Source organism: Triturus cristatus, chromosome 11 (assembly GCF_964204655.1).
Source record: "Triturus cristatus chromosome 11, aTriCri1.1, whole genome shotgun sequence".
Taxonomy (NCBI): domain Eukaryota; kingdom Metazoa; phylum Chordata; class Amphibia; order Caudata; family Salamandridae; genus Triturus; species Triturus cristatus.
The window spans coordinates 58,343,111-58,364,887 of record NC_140594.1 but is presented as its reverse complement, the minus strand read 5'-3'; the positions used below and the strand labels follow the sequence as shown (position 1 = coordinate 58,364,887).

Here is a 21,777-nt window from a genome sequence, read left to right as displayed (position 1 = left end):
TGACATTGCATTTCATCAAGGACAAGAGGGGCAGTCTGACTTTCTGAACCCGATAGTTCTTTAACCACCTTGAACGGGTCTTGAAACAGTTCTGAGCTGTAGAAATTGTACAAGAGACATATTCCGCTCGGGCTGTTTTGCACAGAGAGCGATAGTCCCTTTTGGACCTTTTATAGGCCAATTTGGCATCAGGCGCATAACTTTTCCTCCATTTTCTTTCCAAGATTTTACATTTAGTTTTTCATTTTTTAGCCTTTTTGTAAACCAGGATGCAGGGGGCCGATGATTAATAATCCGTTTGTTGGAAAGAGGGAGACAGATTGTGCACCGCGTTGGGGTCATTGGGTGGTCAGTAAACTTAGGTTTGGTAAATGTGCACACCTACTCCTTTAAGTGACACAGGCTACTTCATGGAAAAAAGGTTTTCCATTTAGGAATATGGATGTAGGTCTGGGGGTCTTCTGTTCCCTTCAGACCACCATCCGCATGTTCCTTCCTATTCAAAGGGGTTGTAAACAGGGACCTGCCTAGTTAATATGGATCCGTCAAGTGGCTTTACACCCTCCTACGAGGGGCCCATATCTGATGCGGCCCATGTGTATAGAAGCTGCATCGCAAAGTGCAGACCTGCTTACAAATCTGTAGGTGACTATTTACACAGACAGGTTTGCAAACAGAGATTAGTACGTTAGGCCATTTCTTGACGAACGTCTGTAAATGTCATTAATATATGAACATTTTATGAAGGTGCATACATTATTTTATTATTCTGTTCCACAAATGGTTACACTAAAATCAAACAGAAGGCGGCCACAACATTGTGAAAGTGTTTATGTGAAAATATATATAATAGAAATGTTTGAACTTTGGGCGCACTTGAATTTGATTGGATGCGTCCATTATAATCATCATGGCTGTCAGTCCAGCCTTGGGGTGCAAGCCTAAAAACTGGTCAATCATGAAGCGTGACACCAGGGGGCGTGTGAGACCAGTCCGTTACTTTTTGTGAGATGTCCCCACTCACAATATAACTCAAACCTTATAGTGGTTATCACTTTAGGAGCAGCTCTTTTGTGGTTAAACAAAGCCTAAAAACCTCCCCATGCTGTGGGCACTTAAACCAATCTCAGACTCTCACCACAACTGTCAGCAATGGATGACAGCACAGGCCTGGCCTCCTGCAGCCAATCACTTTGGAGCAAAGGCCAGGTCAGCCTCTGTAGACCGCCTTTTCCAGAGCATCCTCCTTCTTCGAGTACTGCAGATGTGTTGGGAAGTTTGTGCAGTCGTACCGCCCACTGTTCCGAACATACTCCAGGAATTCAGGGGCCCCGGGATACACAACATTATCCGCCAGCAGGACAGAGCCCTTCCTCAGTAAGCCACACTGCTGATAAAGAAGAAATGGGACAGTTACACCAGGCAGGATTGTAGGTATTTCATTCTGTTGAGAATTTCAACAACTTGATGCAATGGTTGTGTGGAAACTATGGTTGAGCGGAAAGACAGCCCAGTGACTGGCTGCCTTTTAAAAACCCTGACTCGATGAAAAGCGCTTCAACGCCTTGGAAGGGGTAGTAAGCACTATACAAATGCAATTTACAATTACAATTCTGTCCTGATGCATCCCGACTTGGATATGCCCATATGGGCTGTAAGAATTATACAGTGCACTAGTTCCGGTCAAAGATATTTTATTTAGCAGCGATGGACGTTAATATTACATAGTATTTATGATATACATTAATAATGTGAAGCTTTGTGGAACATCAACTTTTTCAAATGTGATGCAGTAAAATAAGTTGACAGTGCTGGAGGGAACATTTCTTTCATCTCAGTCCAAAAGCATATTATTTTTTCATAATTTGCACTGGCGGCTTTATAAACATGGTAATTGGAAGGCATAAATTGTGATGAAGGCTTGTGAGAGCCGAAACGTGTTGATTAAGTCACACGTATAAAACATCACTGTTAGCAGCTGTGCGGCTGCTATCTTTTCATTTGACCAAGATGGTAAAAAGCCAACATGACTATTCATCATTTAATATCATCAAACAGAAATATCATTATCAAACATGTGTCTCTTGATTAAAGATGTATGTCGAGGGATAAGAAAATATTTAAAAGGGGGAGGCAAAATAAATAAAAGAGACCATGGTGAAAGGGGAACAAATAGAGAGGGAAAAACAGACAGGAGAATGAAAGTAGAGGTAATACATATACAAATGTAAAGAAAAAAAATTCTAAGAGAGATAAAAAAGGGAGTTGAAAGAGGAGGTAAAAATGAGCAGGTAGGAGTGATGGACGGAGTAAGATGAGGAAATAGGACTGAAGGAGTGAGAGGTGGGTCATCAGAGAGGAACCAACAGAGCAGGAGGCAGATGGTGTAAGAGGACGATAAGGATATTTAGAGAAACAGTGATGATGGTAGAAAGGGTGGCCAAAGGCTTAACCGGATGAGTAGAGAAACAAAAGTGAAAAAGAAGACATTGCTAAAAAAACATATGTGAAGGTTGCAAATGAAAAGGAGAAGTGTGAGGGAGCTTGAGTGGGCTAGATAGAAGACTAGAAGAAAGAGGGACAAGTGCAAAAGGGGGACATATAAAAGTGGAAGCTTGATAAAGGAAGGTGAAAACTTGCAGAAAATTAGATAATGAGAAAGGAAGTGTTGAGAGAAACCAGAAGAGGTGGAGGTAGGTGGGTAACTGATATAAATGTAAGAAGATTAGCCAGGATTAAATTTAGAGAATCTTCTTCATCTAAAAAACAAACGGAAAAGAATTGAGAGTATTGAAAGATATAAAGATGGGAGAAAAATGGGCGAGAATGGGGGAGGCTGAGAATGACAGGCGGAGGAGTGAATCGAAGCTGCATTATACATAGGTGAGAGCAGGACAGAGATAGGGGTGAGAATGAGAGCAATAGGTTTTGGGGTAAGAGGCACCCTGGGATAAGTACGTTGATCAAATAACAGGTGCGAGTGTGAGAATCTCAGGAGGAATAGAGGTCAAAATTGGTCTTGCATGAAGAAATGTAAAAAATAGGAGTGGAACTGTTTAAAGACAGCACTTTTAGCCCACATTTGATCAGTGATTATATAATACTAAGGGACATAGTATCAAGAAACGGCGTTAAAATGATCGCCGCTTTAGAAGCAGAAAACTGCCGCTAAAGTGGCGATAATGCCCTTGAGAATTCCCATAGAAGCCCATGTTCTGGTGTCAACATGGGCTTCTATTGGAATTCTCTGCGGCATATTATCAAGCCCATTATCGCCGCTTTAGCGGCAGTTTTCTGCCGCTATAGCGGCGATAATTTTAACGCCGTGCTTGATAATATGCCCCTAAACTTATATTTGGAGCCAACCCGTGATAGTTAGGCTTTTGTGACCGGCAATAGATACACTTCAGGTTTACTTATAGTTGAGTGTTCCAACACCTCTTCAAGCAGGCATACTGTGGTTTTAAACAATGTAACAGCAGTCAGGTGTTATAAAAGTTAGTTGCACCTCTCTGTATGTTCTCTGTGTCCAGGTTACTCTAGTATGTTCTTCTGTCATTGTTTTAAACCATGTCCAATGCATGTTAAAGGCCAGTGACGACATGTATTAACCTGAAAGGGAAGTGTGTGCATTATTGGGGGAGGGGCGGGGGAAGGTGCAGCCTATTATTATGGCAATATCTTGAACTGGAGAGATGCTCTGCTGCCTGAACCTGCAGGTTCTGCGATGTAAGGGTAATCTATGTCAGTGTAAGGATAATCTATGTCAGTGTAAGGGTAATCTATGTCAGTCTAAGAGTGATCTGTCGGTGGAAGGGTAATCTATGTCAGTCTAAACGTAACATATCAGTCTAAGGGTAATCTGTCAGTCCAAGAGTAATCTGTCAGTGTAAGGGTAATCTATGTCAGTCTAAACGTAATCTATGTAAATCTAAACGTAATCTGTCAGTCTAAAAGTAATCTGTCAGTCTAAGAGTAATCTGTCAGTCTAAGAGTAATCTGTCGGTGTAAGGGTAATCTATGTCAGTCTAAACGTAATCTATCAGTCTAAAAGTAATCTGTCAGTCTAAGAGTAATCTGTCAGTCTAAGAGTAATCTGTCAGTCCAAGAGTAATCTGTCAGTCTAAGGGTAATCTGTCAGTCTAAGGGTAATCTATGTCAGTGTAAGGGTAATCTATGTCAATCTAAACGTAATTTGTCAGTCTAAGGGTAATCTGTCAGTCTAAGAGTAATCTGTCAATCTAAGAGTAATCTGTCGGTGTAAGGGTAATCTTTGTCAGTCTAAGGGTAATCTGTCAGTCTAAGAGTAATATGTCAGTCCAAGAGTAATCTATGTCAGTTTAAACGTAATCTATCAGTCTAAGGGTAATCTGTCAGTCCAAGAGTAATCTGTCAGTGTAAGGGTAATCTATGTCAGTCTAAACGTAATCTATGTAAATCTAAACGTAATCTGTCAGTCTAAAAGTAATCTGTCAGTCTAAGAGTAATCTGTCAGTCTAAGAGTAATCTGTCAGTGTACGGGTAATCTATGTCAGTCTAAACGTAATCTATGTAAATCTAAACGTAATCTGTCAGTCTAAAAGTAATCTGTCAGTCTAAGAGTAATCTGTCAGTCTAAGAGTAATCTGTCAGTCTAAGAGTAATCTGTCAGTCTAAGGGTAATCTATGTCAGTCTAAGGGTAATCTATGTCAGTCTAAACGTAATCTGTCAGTCTAAGGGTAATCTGTCAGTCTAAGAGTAATCTGTCAGTCCAAGAGTAATCTGTCAGTCTAAGGGTAATCTGTCAGTCTAAGGGTAATCTATGTCAGTGTAAGGGTAATCTATGTCAGTCTAAACGTAATCTGTCAGTCTAAGGGTAATCTGTCAGTCTAAGAGTAATCTGTCAATCTAAGAGTAATCTGTCAGTCTAAGAGTAATCTGTCAGTCCAAGAGTAATCTGTCAGTGTAAGGGTAATCTATGTCAGTGTAAGGGTAATCTATGTCGGTGTAAGGGTAAACTATGTCGGTGTAAGGGTAATCTATGTCTGTGTAAGGGTAATCTATGTCTGTGTAAGGGTAATCTATGTCGGTGTAAGGGTAATCTGTCAGTGTAAGGGTGATCTAGGTCAGTGTAGGGGTAATCTATGTAACTGTAAAGGTGATCTATGCCAGTGTAAGAGTGCTCTATGTCATTGTAAGGGTAATCTAGGTCAGTGTAAGGGTAATCGAGGTCAGTGTAAGGGTAATCTAGGTCAGTGTAAGGGTAATCTAGGTCAGTGTAAGTGTAATCTGTGTCAGTGTAAGGGGATATAGGTCAGTGTAAATGTAATCTGTGTCATTGCAAGGGTAATCTGTGTCAGTGTAAGGGTACTCTGTCAGTGTTAGGTAATCTATGTCACTATAAGGGTAATCCATGTCACTGTAAAGGTACTCTATGTCAATGTAAGAGTACGATTGCAGTTTAGGGGTGATCCATGTCAGTGTAAGAGTAATCTATGTCAATGTAAGAAGGGTAAACTGTGTCAATGTAAGGGTAATCTGTGTCAATGTAAGGGTAATCTGTATCAATGTAAGGGCAATTTGTGTCAGTGTTAGAGTACTCTATGTCAATGTAAGGGTAATCTATGTCACTGTAAAGGTGATCTATGTCACTGTAAAGGTGATCTATGCCAGTGTAAAAGTACTCTATGTTAGTGTAAGAGTAATCTATGGCAGTGTAAAAGTAATCTGTGTCAGTGTAAGCATAATCTAGGTCACTGTAAGGGTAATCAATGTCAGTGTAAGGGTACTCTATGTCAGTGTAAAGTAATTATGTCACTGTAAAGGTTATCTATGCCAGTGTAAGAGTACTCTATGTCAGTGTAAGGTAATCTATGGCAGTGTAAGTGTAATCTTCGTCAATGTAAGGGTAAACTGTCAATGTAAGGGTAATCTTTGTCAGTGTAAGGGTAATCTATGTCAATGGAAGGGTAAACTGTCAATGTATGGGTAATCTATGCTAGTGTAAGAGTAATCTATGTTAGTGTAAGAGTAATATAGGTCAGTGTAAGGGTAATCTATGTCAATGTAAGAAAAATATATGTCAATGTAACTAATCTATGTCAGTGTAAGAGTACTCTATGTCAGTGTAAATGTGATCTATGCCAGTGTAAGGGTACTCTGTGTCAGTGTAAGTGTAAGCTATGCCAGTGTAAGAGTACTCTATGTCAGTGTAAGGAAATCTATGTCAGTGTAAGGGTGATCTATGTCACTGTAAAGGTGATCTATGCCAGTGTAAGAGTGCTCTATGTCAGCGTAAGGTACTCCATGTAAGCGTAAGGGTACTCAATGTCAGCGTAAGGGTACTCAATGTCAGCGTAAGGGTACTCAATGTCAGCGTAAGGGTACTCTATGTCAGCGTAAGGGTACTCTATGTCAGCGTAAGGGTACTCTATGTCAGCGTAAGGGTACTCTATGTCAGCGTAAGGGTACTCTATGTCAGCGTAAGGGTACTCTATGTCAGCGTAAGGGTACTCTATGTCAGCGTAAGGGTACTCTATGTCAGTGTAAGGGTGATCTAGGTCAGTGTAAGGGTGATCTAGGTCAGTGTAAGCGTGATCTGGGTTAGTGTAAGGGTAATCTATGTCAGTGTTAGGGTAATCTATGTCAGTGTTTGGGTAAATTGTCAATGTGAGGGTAATCGATGTCAGTGTAAGGGTAATCTAGGTCAGTGTAAGAGTAATCTAGGTCAGCGTAAGGGTACTCTATGTCAGCGTAAGGGTACTCTTTGTCAGTGTAAGGGTAACCTAGGTCAGTGTAAGGGTGATCTAGGTCAATGTAAGGGTAATCTGTGTCAATGTAAGGGTAATCTGTGTCAATGTAAGGGTAATCTGTGTCAATGTAAGGGTAATCTGTGTCAAAGTAAGGGTACTCCTTGTCAATGTAAGGGTAATCCCTGTCAGTGTAAAGGTAATCTATGTCACTGTAAAGGTGATCTATGCCAGTGTAAAAGTACTCTATGTCAGTGTAAGAGTAATCTATGGCAGTGTAAGGGCACTCTATGTCAGTGTAAGGGTACTATATGTCAGTGTAAGAGTATTCTATGTCAGTGTAAGGGTAATCTGTGTCAATGTAAGGGTAATCTGTGTCAGTATAAGGGTAATCTGTGTCAGTGTAAGCGTAATCTATGGCGTGTAAGGGCACTCTGTCAGTGTAAGGGTACTATATGTCAGTGTAAGAGTATTCTATGTCAGTGTAAGGGTAATCCGTGTCAATGTAAGGGTAATCTGTGTCAGTATAAGGGTAATCTGTGTCAGTATAAGGGTAATCTGTGTCAGTATAAGGGTAATTTGTGTCAGTATAAGGGTAATCTGTGTCAATGTAAGGGTAATCTATGGCAGTATAAGGGTACTCTATGGCAGTGTATGGTACTATATGTCAGTGTAAGAGTATTCTATGTCAGTGTAAGGGAAACCTGTGTCAGTATAAGGGTAATATGTGTCAATGTAAGGGTAATCTGTGCCAGTGTAAGAGTACTCTATGTCAATGTAAGGGTAATCTATGTCAATGTAGGGGTAATCTATGTCAGTGTAAGGGTAATTTATGTCAGTGTAAGGGTAATCTAGGTCAGTGTAAGGGTAATCTAGGTCAGTGTAAGGGTAATCTAGGTCAGTGTAAGGGTAATCTAGGTCAGTGTAAGGGTACTCTATGTCAGCGTAAGGGTACTCTATGTCAGCGTAAGGGTAATCTAGGTCAGTGTAAGGGTAATCTAGGTCAGTGTAAGGGTACTCTATGTCAGCGTAAGGGTACTCTATGTCAGCGTAAGGGTACTCTATGTCAGTGTAAGGGTAATCTAGGTCAGTGTAAGGGTGATCTAGATCAGTGTAAGGGTGATCTAGGTCAGTGTAAGGGTAATCTATGTCAGTTTTAGGGTAATCTATGTCAGTGTAAGGGTAAATTGTCAATGTGAGGGTAATCAATGTCAGTGTAAGGGTAATCAATGTCAGTGTAAGGGTAATCTATATCAGCGTAAGGGGACTCAATGTCAGTGTAAGGGTAATCTGTGTCAATATAAGGGTAATCTGTGTCAGTGTAAGGGTAATCTGTGTCAGTGTAAGGGTAATCTGTGTCAGTGTAAGGGTAATCTGTGTCAATGTAAGGGTAATCTGTGTCAATGTAAGGGTAATCTGTGTCAGTGTAAGAGTACTCTATGTCAATGTAAGGGTAATCTCTGTCAGTGTAAGGGTAATCTATGTCACTGTAAAGGTGATCTATGCCAGTGTAAAAGTACTCTATGTCAGTGTAAGCGTAATCTATGGCAGTGTAAGGGTACTCTATGTCAGTGTAAGGGTACTCTATGTCAGTGTAAGGGTACTATATGTCAGTGTAAGAGTATTCTATGTCAGTGTAAGGGTAATCTGTGTCCGTATAAGGGTAATCTGTGTCCGTATAAGGGTAATCTGTGTCCGTATAAGGGTAATCTGTGTCCGTATAAGGGTAATCTGTGTCAGTATAAGGGTAATCTGTGTCAGTGTAAGGGTACTCTATGGCAGTGTATGGTACTATATGTCAGTGTAAGAGTATTCTATGTCAGTGTAAGGGAAACCTGTGTCAGCATAAGGGTAATCTATGTCAATGTAGGGGTAATCTATGTCAGTGTAAGAGTACTCTATGTCATCGTAAGGGTAATCTAGGTCAGTGTAAGGGTAATCTAGGTCAGTGTAAGGGTACTCTAGGTCATCGTAAGGGTAATCTAGGTCAGTGTAAGGGTAATCTAGGTCAGTGTAAGTGTAATCTAGGTCAGTGTAAGTGTAATCTAGGTCAGTGTAAGTGTAATCTAGGTCAGTGTAAGGGTAATCTAGGTCAGTGTAAGGGTAATCTAGGTCAGTGTAAGGGTAATCTAGGTCAGTGTAAGGGTAATCTAGGTCAGTGTAAATGTAATCTGTGTCAGTGTAAGGGTAATCCATGTCACTGTAAAGGTACTCTATGTCAATGTAAGAGTACGCTTGCAGTTTAAGGGTGATCCATGTCAGTGTAAGAGTAATCTATGTCAATGTAAGAAGGGTAAACTGTGTCAATGTAAGGGTAATCTGTGTCAATGTAAAGGTAATCTGTGTCAATGTAAGGGTACTCTATGTCAATGTAAGGGTAATCTCTGTCAGTGTAAGGGTAATCTATGTCACTGTAAAAGTAATCTATGGCAGTGTAAGGGTAATCTGTGTCAATGTAAGGGTAATCTGTGTCAATGTAAGGGTAATCTGTGTCAATGTAAGGGTACTCTGTGTCAATGTAAGGGTAATCTATGTCAGGGTAAGAGTACTCTATGTCAGTGTAAGAATACTCTATGTCAATGTAAGGGTAATCTATGTCAATGTAAGGGTAATCTATGTCAGTGTAAGAGTAATCTATGTCAGTGTAAAAGTAATCTATGTCAGTGTAAGTGTAATCTAGGTCAGTGTAAGTGTAATCTAGGTCAGTGTAAGTGTAATCTAGGTCAGTGTAAGTGTAATCTAGGTCAGTGTAAGGGTAATCTAGGTCAGTGTAAGGGTAATCTAGGTCAGTGTAAGGGTAATCTAGGTCAGTGTAAGGGTAATCTAGGTCAGTGTAAGGGTAATCTAGGTCAGTGTAAATGTAATCTGTGTCAGTGTAAGGGTAATCCATGTCACTGTAAAGGTACTCTATGTCAATGTAAGAGTACGCTTGCAGTTTAAGGGTGATCCATGTCAGTGTAAGAGTAATCTATGTCAATGTAAGAAGGGTAATCTGTGTCAATATAAGGGTAATCTGTGTCAATGTAAAGGTAATCTGTGTCAATGTAAGGGTACTCTATGTCAATGTAAGGGTAATCTCTGTCAGTGTAAGGGTAATCTATGTCACTGTAAAAGTAATCTATGGCAGTGTAAGGGTAATCTGTGTCAATGTAAGGGTACTCTGTGTCAATGTAAGGGTACTCTGTGTCAATGTAAGGGTAATCTATGTCAGGGTAAGAGTACTCTATGTCAGTGTAAGAGTACTCTATGTCAATGTAAGGGTAATCTATGTCAATGTAAGGGTAATCTATGTCAATGTAAGGGTAATCTATGTCAGTGTAAGAGTAATCTATGTCAGTGTAAGGGTAATCTATGTCAGTGTAAGGGTAAGGGTAATCTATGGCAGTGTAAGAGTAATCTATGTCAGTGTAAGAGTAATCTATGGCAGTGTAAGGGTACTACATGTCAGTGTAAGAGTATTCTATGTCAGTGTAAGGAAAAACGGTGTCAGTATAGGGGTAATCTGTGCCAGTGTAAGAGTACTCTATGTCAATGTAAGGGTAATCTATGTCAGTGTAAGGGTAATCTATGTCAGTGTAAGGGTAATCTATGTCAGTGTAAGGGTGATCTAGGTCAGTATAGGGGTAATCTATGTAACTGTAAAGGTGATCTCTGCCAGTGTAAGAGTGCTCTATGTCATTGTAAGGGTAGTCTATGTCAGTGTAAGGATAATCTAGGTCAGTGTAATGGTAATCTAGGTCAGTGTAAGGGTAATCTAGGTCAGTGTAAGGGTAATCTAGGTCAGTGTAAGTGTAATCTGTGTCAGTGTAAGGGTAATCTGTCTCAGTGTAAGGGTAATCCATGTCACTGTAAAGGTACTCTGTCAATGTAAGAGTACGCTTGCAGTGTAAGGGTGATCCATGTCAGTGTAAGAGTAATCTATGTCAATGTAAGAAGGGTAAACTGTGTCAATGTAAGGGTAATCTATGTCAACGTAAAAAGGGTAATCTATGTCGATGTAAAAAGGGTAATCTATGTCAATGTAAGAAGGGTAATCTATGTCAGTGTAAGGTAATCTATGTCAATAGAAGGGTGATCTATGTTAATGTAACAAGGGTAATCTATGCCAATGGAAGGGTAATCTATTTCAGTGTAAATTTAAGCTATGTCAATGTAATGGAATCTATGTCAGTGTAAAGTAATCTATGTCAGTGTAAAGTTATCTATGTCAGTGTAAGGTAATCTATGTCAATGTAAGCGTGATTTATGTCAGTGTAAGGGTAATCTATGCCGGTGTAAGAGTACTCTATGTCAGTGTAAGGTAATCAATGTTAATGTAAGGTTAATCTATGTCAATGTAAGAAGTGTAATCAATGTCAATTTAACAAGGGTAATCCATGTCAATGTAACAAGGGTAATCTATGTCAATGGAAGGGTAATCTATTTCAGTGTAAGGTTAATCTATGTCAATGTAAGAGTAGCCTATCACAATGTAAGGGTAATATATGTCAGTGTAAGGGTGGTGTATGTCAGTGTAAGGGTAATCTATGTCAGTTTAAGGGTAATCTATGGCAATGTAAGGGTAATCTGTGTCAGTAAAAGTGTAATCTGTGTCAGTGTAAGGGTAATCCATGTCAGTTTTAGGGTAATATATGGAAATGCAAGGGAAATGTATGGCAATGATCTGCAATACCTAAGGATTGCAAACTGTATACTTGAACTTTATTCTGTAAAGGCAACGCCAGGGCCCGGTACTCTCCAAAATTCCTTGAGAATGGGGTTCCCTGAACCCTAATCTCTTGTAAGTAATCTTAACAACTCACTCATTTCAATACAGGAGTGGCATTTATGGCTTACAATGCACATTTATTCACCTCTAGGCACTCCCAAATTTGTCAGGCACATAATACTGAGGCACTGAAAGACACACGACTTGTGAGGTTCACAAAAGTGTGTTTTTTTATGGAGTTTTATGCAGCGCGGACTCGACCCGAAGGTATCAGAGCGCTCTACATGAGCATCAGTTGCATCATACATGCACAATTCATTTTATTAGGCACAGGGAGATTAAGTGATTTGTCCTGAATCACAGGATGTTGAGCATCCCTGACGAGACTCGAAACTGGCTCCCCAGCTTGGAGGTCGACCGCTCTAGGGGGAGCCGGCATTTGAATCCAAGTCTCCGGGGCCATTTAGTAACTATCTAGATCTTGTTCAAAATCCATACTGTTTTCTTTAACAGAGTCACGCTAGAGACTCGACAGAAGTTGTTCTAAGTCTCCCAAAAACAAAATGCATGTTGAGGAAACTCCACACTCCACTCCACGCTTTGGTAAAGGCTCTGCTGTGCCCGTTTGATGCCTAAAATCTTTTTAACTTGCTGCACATTCATGGGCTGGGAATTTGGGGGGATTTCTTTTACTTATTAGGAGTGTTATGTTCTGGCTGAAATTTTAAAAATTGAATTTGTGGGCTATACTGCGGGGAATGCTTTTTTTATTGTTGAAATTGCTGCTGCTAATGTAATTGGAGTGTGTTATACTCCTTCCTGTTTCGCATTTTTTGCACTTTCGAAGCTAGCCCCGGCCAGCGGCCATCTTTTTTTTTTTTTTAAAACATTTTTATTGGCATTTTTGGTTTTCTTCTAAACACAAAATAAAACAACCTAACGAACAGGTCAGCACTGATCAACACACCCACCTTGCCTGCCCTCCACCCCCCCCCCCTCTCTCTCATTACACAAGGAGTCTGTTCCATACTTATTCTGCAGGTGGCACCATCGTCATCAGTATACACCACCGCCCGTGCCCCAGGGCTGTACACACCGTCCGTGAACCGTGCCTGTCCCCTCCACTCCACCACCCCTCTAGAGACCCCCCTCCAGGCCATGATATTTCCGCCACCGGGACCACACCCTGCCGAATTTTTTGGGGCAGCCCCGTGCTTTGTATGTGACCCTTTCGGCCGCCATGTATACGTCAAGACCCCTCCTCCATTCCTCCAGTTGGGGTGGCGAGGGCGCCCCCCAGTATTTAGCCACATCCCTCTTTGCCACCACCAGGGCCAGCACCAGGAAAGTCAGCAGCGGGCGGGTGAGGTCCACATCATGTGTCATACCCAGTAACACTAACTTGGGGTCCTCCTGCAGTGGCACCTCCAGCACCTTACTCAGTTCCCCTAGGATCCCCCGCCAGTACCCCTGGATCTGCGGGCAAAGCCAAAGTACGTGATAGAAGTTCCCTCCTTCCCTTCCGCACCGCAGACATGACGTGTCCCCTATCCGTCTCATTTTGTACAGTCGGAGTCTATCAAAGTATGTCCTATGCAGAATATTGAATTGAATCAGCCGCAGCCTGGACTTAATCGCCACCTCTCGCGGATGCATGAGAACTGTATCCCAATCCACCTCGTCCATCTCACCCACGTCTGCCTCCCATGTTGCCCGAAGCGCCCCCATAGTATCGGGCATATTGTTCATGAGGGTCCGATATGTGGGCCAGCGGCCATCTTGGATGTGCCTCGCGCCTTCCTCCGGCAGCACTCTAGTCGCTGCACGTCGCAAGCCCCATCAGTCACACTCTATTTAATGGCCTCTACTCGGACGCACAGCAGACGCGTGCAGCGGGCGAGCCTAAGGCAAGCCCGTCTGCGCCCGTCCGTGCCAAGCCAGCGCCCAGGGCCAGAAATTGTAGACCACCCCATGCCCCTCACATTGTTGTTACTCGCCACGGGCTAATATGTTGTTTGTTTGCTCGGATTGCGGGTTTAGGCCTTTATGTGATTCTTCTCTGAGCACTTTGCCTAAAAAATCTGCCAGGCCTCCGCCCATTAGGGCTGCCCTGATCAATGCCAGATCAATGAAGAAGCCTTATGTGGATATTTTTGAGCTGGTCTCTGATCATTCATTGGATTTTCTTTTTATAACTAAAACGTGGTTGGACGTTTCATCAAACCCTATTGTCACACTGGCTACAAAGTACATCGAGCCGATCGCCCTTTCGGTAAGGGAGGTGGCCTTGCTATTATGTATAGAGCTAATTGGGCCCTTCATAGTGAAACCTCTAGCCTTTGGGGTGAGTGTGAAACTCTAGATTTTAGTGTAAAGCTTTCAGCCCACTTCACATTGAGTGGGTCACTTATTTATCGTCTCCCTGGTACGTCGAATGGTTTTCTTAAATCATGTGGAGACGCTATGGCAGAACGAGCTTTGCGCTTCTCTCATTATGTGATTCTTGGGGATGTTAATCTCCACTTGGACCATCAGAAGGCCTCGGAACCGGCTGCTTTCCTTGAGGCACTTCAATCGGTCCAACCAAGTCAAAGGGTCACATATCCGACTCACGAAGCGGGTCACACTCTTGACCCCATCTGCTCAAATTTTGCGATCAAGGTGGATAAACCCTTGCCTGTTTCTTGGTCGGACCACCTCCCGATTTTCTGTTCTTGGGAAGTGGCGCGGCCGGCTCAGTTGGCGGGCTGCCATCGTCCTCCGGCCTTTAGTAAAATTGATCCTCATCAGTTTATCAGCTCCTTGGCTGTCTCCAGACCCCTCCCCCAAGATAACCTGGAGGGATATGTTAATGGGTGTGAGAGCTCCGGTGAGTCAGGATCCCGGAACTCAGGCGAGGGAGACGGCGACTCCCCTCCGGAAGCACGGAGCGGTCTAGTGGCCCAAGCACTTCTGAGACACCTCCATGCGTCACCCACGTCACGGACACGGGATTGGTGCGACGACCAAAAGAAGGCGGAGAGAGGGCCAGTCCAGAATAGAAAAGAGGCGGGGAATGAAGGAAGCCCTGTCTGCAGACAGGAAGAGACTGCACGCGAGAAGGAGAACGACGAGAGCGGAGAAGCGAACGAGCCCGGAAGGAAACGAGAGCCAGCTGAGAGACCCGAACGAGAGGAGCCCAGCGGTGACCCAGAGGAGAAGAAGACGGGAGATCCGAAGACCGGAGGGTCCGGGAGCACAGATACGAACGAGGACGCTCAAGGTCCCAGCGCCGCGGCCCAGTTCCTGGGTCGTGGCTCAAGTGACCGCTCGGGGTTCGCTGTGGTGGTGGGCGGGGCAGGGCTGCATGGGGCTGTGAACGGGGCACAAGAGGGTTGGAGGTGAAGTCTTTGCCGCAACTGACCTTTCATTGACCTAACAGCACCCCGTCCCACCTAGACCGGTTCCCCTTTGTAGTCACGTTAAAACGCATTAAAACCCACAATCCCTGGTGACGGTGGCACACAAACAGACTAGCGTATGAGCAAACCAGTAACCCCGTGTATTTGTTGTTTTGCATGTCACTGAGGCCCGGAATCCTCCACGAGCAGCGAAAAAGAGAACAGCCGACGGACTTCGCCAGGGAAGAAGACTCTGGCCCACACGGGACAAGTACCTCCTGGTGTTCTGCCCCTTTCCCCGTTTACGAACTACGTGTGTACTTGGACCCTGCACCTGAGAAAAGCAAAGAAATTAAAAGAAGCAGCACTTCTTTAAAACAGCACTCTAATTGTTTCTGTCGTTTTTCTGACAAGCCACCTACTTTTCTTCAAGTTAGTCACCGGGGCCCGGCCGAACGGCCCACCGGGCTGTTACAAGTGGTGTCAGAAGTGGGATTGTCCCTTGTTTCACATTTGTGAAACAAACCGTGTCGCCTCATGACACAACCCGTGCCCATGGAGAACGTCGTGTCCCAGTTGGCCGAGGGCCAAAGACACCTGCAACTGGTGTTAGAACAACAGAACCAAGCCGCCCGAGTAGAGCGGGAATCCCTGCAAGGTGCTTTGAAGGACCAGGCCACCCTCATCGCCACAAACCAACAGGTCCAAGACACAGCCATTTTACGGCTAACGGACGCGATCGTCAACACACAGGTCCGTCCAAATGTCCCAGGGACGGTGCTACAAAAATATCAAACAGGAGAAGACCCTGATTATTTCTTTTTGAATTTCGAGAGAGTGGCTACCACAGCGGCCTGGCCTCAGGAAAGATGGGGCCAATACTTAGCTCCCCTGCTCTCCGGAGAACTACAGGCCGCGTACCAATCCGCCAATCCCAATGGTACAACCCTCTATGCGGATGTAAAGAAGGCCATACTCGAACGGATGGGTTGTGATCAGGAACACTACCGAAATAAATTCCGGAGGGAGAAATGGTCCATAGGAGAAAACCCCCGAGCATTGTATTTCCGGATACGGGACTTGGGACATAGGTGGTTAACTCCACACACTTCAACCCCGGACGAGGTGGTAGAGAAAATCTACCTGGAACAGTTCTTAGATGCATTACCACCGAGCACCAGGTCCTGGATCAAGCAACACCCGATGCTCACCCCCGCATCGGCGGTGGATCTTGCATGTGCTTTCCATAGGGCCCCTGACTTTAAATCCAGCACAGCCCGCTACCAGAGCCCTCCCAATGTCCTACGCCCACAGTTGCCTACGCTCCAGAAGGGTACCAGTCGCTCGGACAGCAGGCCTCCTACAATCCCCCTGTTTGTTCCCCGACCACCTCATACAGTAGGACCCGGTGGTCAAGGCCCACAGTGTTACAACTGTGCAGAGTGGGGGCATATCGCTAGACAGTGTCCCCACCGTACCCCTGTACCCGAACCCATGGAGGTGGGTTATAGCCGCGGTAGGGTGTTGGTAGCCAACACCGACGCCATCAAATATAAAAAGGAGATTTTCATTAACGGGAAAAAGAAGCAAGCATTACTCGACACAGGGTGTCATGTGACAGTAGTGGATAGCTCTTTAGTTTTTAAACCCCAAATACAAGCAACCGAACAAGTCAGGGTGACATGCGTCCATGGGGACACTAAAACTTATCCAGTGGCTAAAGTCCTACTAGAAGTTGACAACGACCCTCATTTACGGAATGTCGGTATCATTCCCTCCTTACCTGAGGCGGTTATAATAGGGACAGACCATCCTAAGTTCCACCACTACATGGAGGGCCTAAAGACACAAACACAGGCATGGTTACAGGAAGCCCCGTACAGAGAGGAAGAGTTGGAGACACCACAAAACAGGGACAAGAAAAGCAAAAGAGAGAAAAGGGAGGGGAAAAGGGAGTACACACGGGCCTCATTATCACGTCACGCTTTCCCTCTCTCCCTCACAGATGCCAGCCCATCACAGCCGTGCAGTTTCTGAACGGCCCAAAGAGAAGATAGCGCACTCAAATACGCTTGGGCCCAAGCACAAGACACGACGCCCGGACAGGTAGGACCTCACTTTTTCGTAAAACGCGGACTATTGTATCGAGGGGTGAAGGAGGGATCCCTGACAAAGACACAATTTTTCGTCCCAAATACCTACCGTGAGCACGTCCTTTTACTCGCACATAACAAGATGGGAGGGGGTCACTGTGGTAGAGAAAAAACCTTAAAATACCTTCTGGAGCGCTTCTTCTGGCCTGGGGTGTACAGGGATGTAGCTAGACACTGCGCTGCCTGTGTTCGATGTCAATATACTTGCCCCGAAGCCCCCGCGAAAGCCCCATTGCATCCCTTACCCATCATTGATGTCCCTTTTAAGAGAGTGGGCATGGACCTAGTAGGCCCCTTAACTCCATCAGCCCGGGGACACCGCTATATCCTGGTTATAGTGGACTATGCCAGCAGGTACCCCGAGGCGTTTCCCTTATCCACCATGACCACCCAGGCGGTTGCCCAAGCCATGATCGCGTTGTTTTCCCGGGTGGGGTTCCCTTCCGAAATCCTCACCGACCAGGGCACCCCATTCATGTCCCGTTTGATGTCCCAAATCTGTCATATCCTGGGGATCAAGAGGCTACGCACATCGGTATACCACCCCCAAACCGATGGCCTTGTGGAGAGGTATAACAAAACCATCAAACACCTCCTCCGTAAGGTCATCTCTGAAACAGGGAGGGGTTGGGACCGCCAGCTACCTCTCGTTCTCTCTGCCTTACGATCCATGAACAGACATCCACTGGGTATTCACCCTTTGAAATACTTTTCGGGCGGAAACCCAGGACCCTCCTTGACATGGCAGCCGAACAGTGGGAGGAGGAGGATGAGGAAGGAAAACCCTTGTTAAAATACGCCACAGACCTTAGGGCATCCCTGTTTCACATATGGGGAATCGTACATGACAATCTGAAGCGGGCACAGGAAACACAAAAGAAACACTATGACATGCGAAGCAGACTGCGAGAGTTTCAACCTGGGGACAGGGTGCTATTGCTGCTTCCCTCTACTGAGGATAAGCTCCTGATGAAATGGCAGGGTCCTTATGAGATAGACCACAAAGTATCTCCGGTGACATACAGCGTAAAACTACCACATCGCGCCAGCGGTAGGCAAATATATCACGTTAATCTGCTAAAGAAATGGGAAGATACAACACCCACCCAACCAGCCTATCTGGTCTGCTCGGACAAACAGGTAGAAATAGCACTCCCCGCCAAACCAGACCATGTACCCGACCCGGTGCCAAAGGGGGAGATCTTGTCGCCGCCTCAAAAGAACCAGTTAGAGAGCCTAACCAACTGCTATCCTGGCCTATTTTCCTCAAAACCCGGTTTAACCTCTATCGTCCAACATGAGGTAGTCTCCTTGGAGAAACAAATAGTGAGACAGAAACCATATCGCATCCCGGCAGCCCATAGAGAAGCGGTAGAAAAGGAGGTAGTGGACATGTTACACGCGGGTATTATCGAACCCTCCCTGAGTGACTGGTGTTCACCGATTATCATTGTACTGAAACCAGACGGAAGTCTCCGTTTCTGTATAGACTTCCGACAAGTGAACGCCGTAACGAAGTTCGATACCTATCCTATGCCCAGGATCGATGAACTAATAGAGCGACTCGGAAAGGCCCGATACATGTCCACATTAGACCTTACAAAAGGTTATTGGCAAATACCTTTGTCCTCTCAGTCACGAGAAAAGACCGCCTTTGCCACCCCCTCCGGTCTGTATCAATTCAAGGTCCTACCATTTGGCCTGCATGGGGCACCTGCCACATTCCAAAGACTGATAGACACCATCCTAAAACCCTACACGGCATATGCCGCAGCCTACCTAGACGACATCGTCATTTACAGTCAGACATGGGAGGACCACCTATATCATCTAGGGGAGGTTTTTTCGGCTATTCAGGCCGCCGGTCTCACGATTAACCCTAAGAAATCTTTGCTGGGTACCAACGAGATCCAGTATTTGGGGTATACCATCACAGACGGGTGTATAAAACCCCAGATAAACAAAGTAGAAGCTGTCAAAAACATCCCCAAGCCAGCCACGAAAAAGGACGTCCGCTCCTTCTTGGGTTTTATCGGGTATTACCGTAGGTTCATTCCTTCATTCTCCTCCCTAGCCAGTCCCCTGACTGCTCTACTAACAAAAGCACACCCCACCCGTATACAGGACTGGACTCAAGAACAAGAGCATAGCTTTCAAGCCCTCAAAAACGCCATCTGTACAGCCCCTGTCCTTAGCTGCCCGGACTTCACGATGCCTTTTGTCCTACAAACAGACGCTTAGGGACTCGGCCTCGGGGCCGTGTTATGCCAGCCTGACCACAAAGGCGACTTACGACCACTCCTGTATATAAGCCGTAAGCTGTTTCCCCGTGAGACCCGGTATTCAACCATCGAGATAGAATGCCTTGCTATCAAATGGGCTGTGGAGGCGCTACAATATTACTTGTTGGGAAGACAGTTCACCATTTTAACTGACCATGCCCCTCTCACCTGGTTGTCCCGTAACAAGAACACCAATGCACGCATCCTTCGATGGTTTCTGGCATTACAACCTTTTTCTTTTCAGACGATCCATGTGCCAGGATCTCAGAACATCGGTCCAGACTATCTCTCCCGCCACCCGTCCTCCGAATGGCCCCTACGTCCATTCCTAAGGGAGGGGATGTGTGAGAGCTCCGGTGAGTCAGGATCCCGGAACTCAGGCGAGGGAGACGGCGACTCCCCTCCGGAAGCACGGAGCGGTCTAGAGGCCCAAGCACTTCTGACACACCTCCATGCGTCACCCGCGTCACGGACACGGGATTGGTGCGACGACCAAAAGAAGGCGGAGAGAGGGGCAGTCCAGAATAGAAAAGAGGCGGGGAATGAAGGAAGCCCTGTCTGCCGACAGGAAGAGACTGCACGCGAGAAGGAGAACGACGAGAGCGGAGAAGCGAACGAGCCCGGAAGGAAACGAGAGCCAGCTGAGAGACCCGAACGAGAGGAGCCCAGCGGTGACCCAGAGGAGAAGAAGACGGGAGATCCGAAGACCGGAGGGTCCGGGAGCACAGATACGACCGAGGACGCTCAAGGTCCCAGCGCCGCGGCCCAGTTCCTGGGTCGTGGCTCAAGGCAAGTGACCGCTCGGGGTTCGCTGTGGTGGTGGGCGGGGCAGGGCTGCATGGGGCTGTGAACGGGGCACAAGAGGGTTGGAGGTGAAGTCTTTGCCGCAACTCACCTTTCATTGACCTAACAGCACCCCGTCCCACCTAGACCGGTTCCCCTTTGTAGTCACGTTAAAACGCATTAAAACCCACAATCCCTGGTGACGGTGGCACACAAACAGACTAGCGTATGAGCAAACCAGTAACCCTGTGTATTTGTTGTTTTGCATGTCGCTGAGGCCCGGAATCCTCCACGAGCAGCGAAAAAGAGAACAGCCGACGGACTTCGCCAGGGAAGAAGACTCTGGCCCACACGGGACAAGTACCTCCTGGTGTTCTGCCTCTTTCCCTGTTTACGAACTACATGTGTACTTTGACCCTGCACCTGAGAAAAGCAAAGAAATTAAAAGAAGCAGCACTTCTTTAAAACAGCACTCTAATTGTTTCTGTCGTTTTTCTGACAAGCCACCCACTTTTCTTCAAGTTAGTCACTGGGGCCCGGCCGAACGGCCCACCGGGCTGTTACAATGGGTTTAATACTTGGATCTCAGACTCCGTGCCAGCTTTGGCTGCTCCCTGCCGTTCCAAGTTGGCAGGAGACTCGCCCTCTAAACCCTGGTTTTCCCAGGAGTTGAGGGACCTCAAACATGAATGCAAAGTTTTGGAGAGGGCTTGGCGTTTTAGGGGCTATTGCCCCGAGGCCAAATTGGCACTTGGGGCTAAACAAAAAAGTTATTACACTTCTATTGTTGCCCCTAAAAGCCTCTACTATGCCTCACGGATTGCCTTGGCTAATAATAATTCGAAGGAGATCTTTGCCATTGTTCAAAATTTCATGGCGCCTTGCGCACTGGTTCCAGCAATGCCAGCCTCAACCTCCTGGTGTAACACGCTTTCTCAGTTTTTTGTGGACAAAATATGTAGCATTTAAGCTTCTTTCTCTGCCCCGGCGGGAGGGCTCACAGTTTCCGCATCTGCCCATCTGACAGCTGACATGTCTAATATGCTGTCAACCTTTGCGCCGGTTGAACTATCTGATACGCTAAAAATTCTTAAAGCCTTGAAGTCGGGATCTCCTAATGACCCTTGTGCCGCCAGACTCCTGGCCGCTGCTGCGGACATTATTAATCCTGAAGTCAACCAAATTATTAATATTCCCTCAGTGATGCCATGGTTCCAACGTCATGGAAGCAGGCATTGATTCTCCCTCTCCTCAAGAAGCTGTCTCTCGACCCTTCAATACCCGGGAATTATAGGTGTAACGCCCTGAACGTCTCAGGATCGTTTAACAGACACGACAATGAGGACGCAACCACTTGTGAAGGGTTAGTTCTTTTAATGAAGGCAAATAAAATACAAAGAACAAACAAAAGTTATAGTCACTGGAATCCTCCAGGCTAAGTACGTTACCAGCCCACAGCACGGATGGTCCTAACCGTCCTCTGCATATACGCCGATCCCGGCGTATGCCAACAGAGGGCAGAAATGAAATGGCCGACAATGCCAATCGGTAGGCTGTGAGGGGCACGAAGAGTGTTGGGGAGAATCGAGGAGTCAGGGAAACACCCAGCCGGGGTCTCTACCTGAAGGGAGCAGCCGCTCAACCTCTTCCTCAGACTGCACCGGGACGCGGAGTCACCTCCTGGTGATGCGTCACCGATACCCCAATCACAAGCAAGAAGACTGAACCGAGAGCAGCCGCTC

The 21,777-nt window shown here is 45.6% G+C and overlaps 1 protein-coding gene across 2 annotated transcripts in view; it reads right to left on the bottom strand.

The window, feature by feature from the left end:
• Positions 1-737: 737 nt before the first annotated feature.
• Positions 738-21,777, bottom strand: part of LOC146783227 (catechol O-methyltransferase-like) — a 72,200-nt gene continuing 51,160 nt past the window's right edge. Inside the window, exon 5 of one of the 2 annotated variants that reach the window (XM_085633786.1) lies at positions 738-1,390. In XM_085633786.1, the coding sequence (XP_085489912.1) occupies positions 1,211-1,390 (180 nt within the window). In that variant the 3' untranslated portion in view covers positions 738-1,210. The remainder of the gene's footprint in view (positions 1,391-21,777) is intronic. The other variant, XM_085633787.1, reaches the window with a different exon arrangement.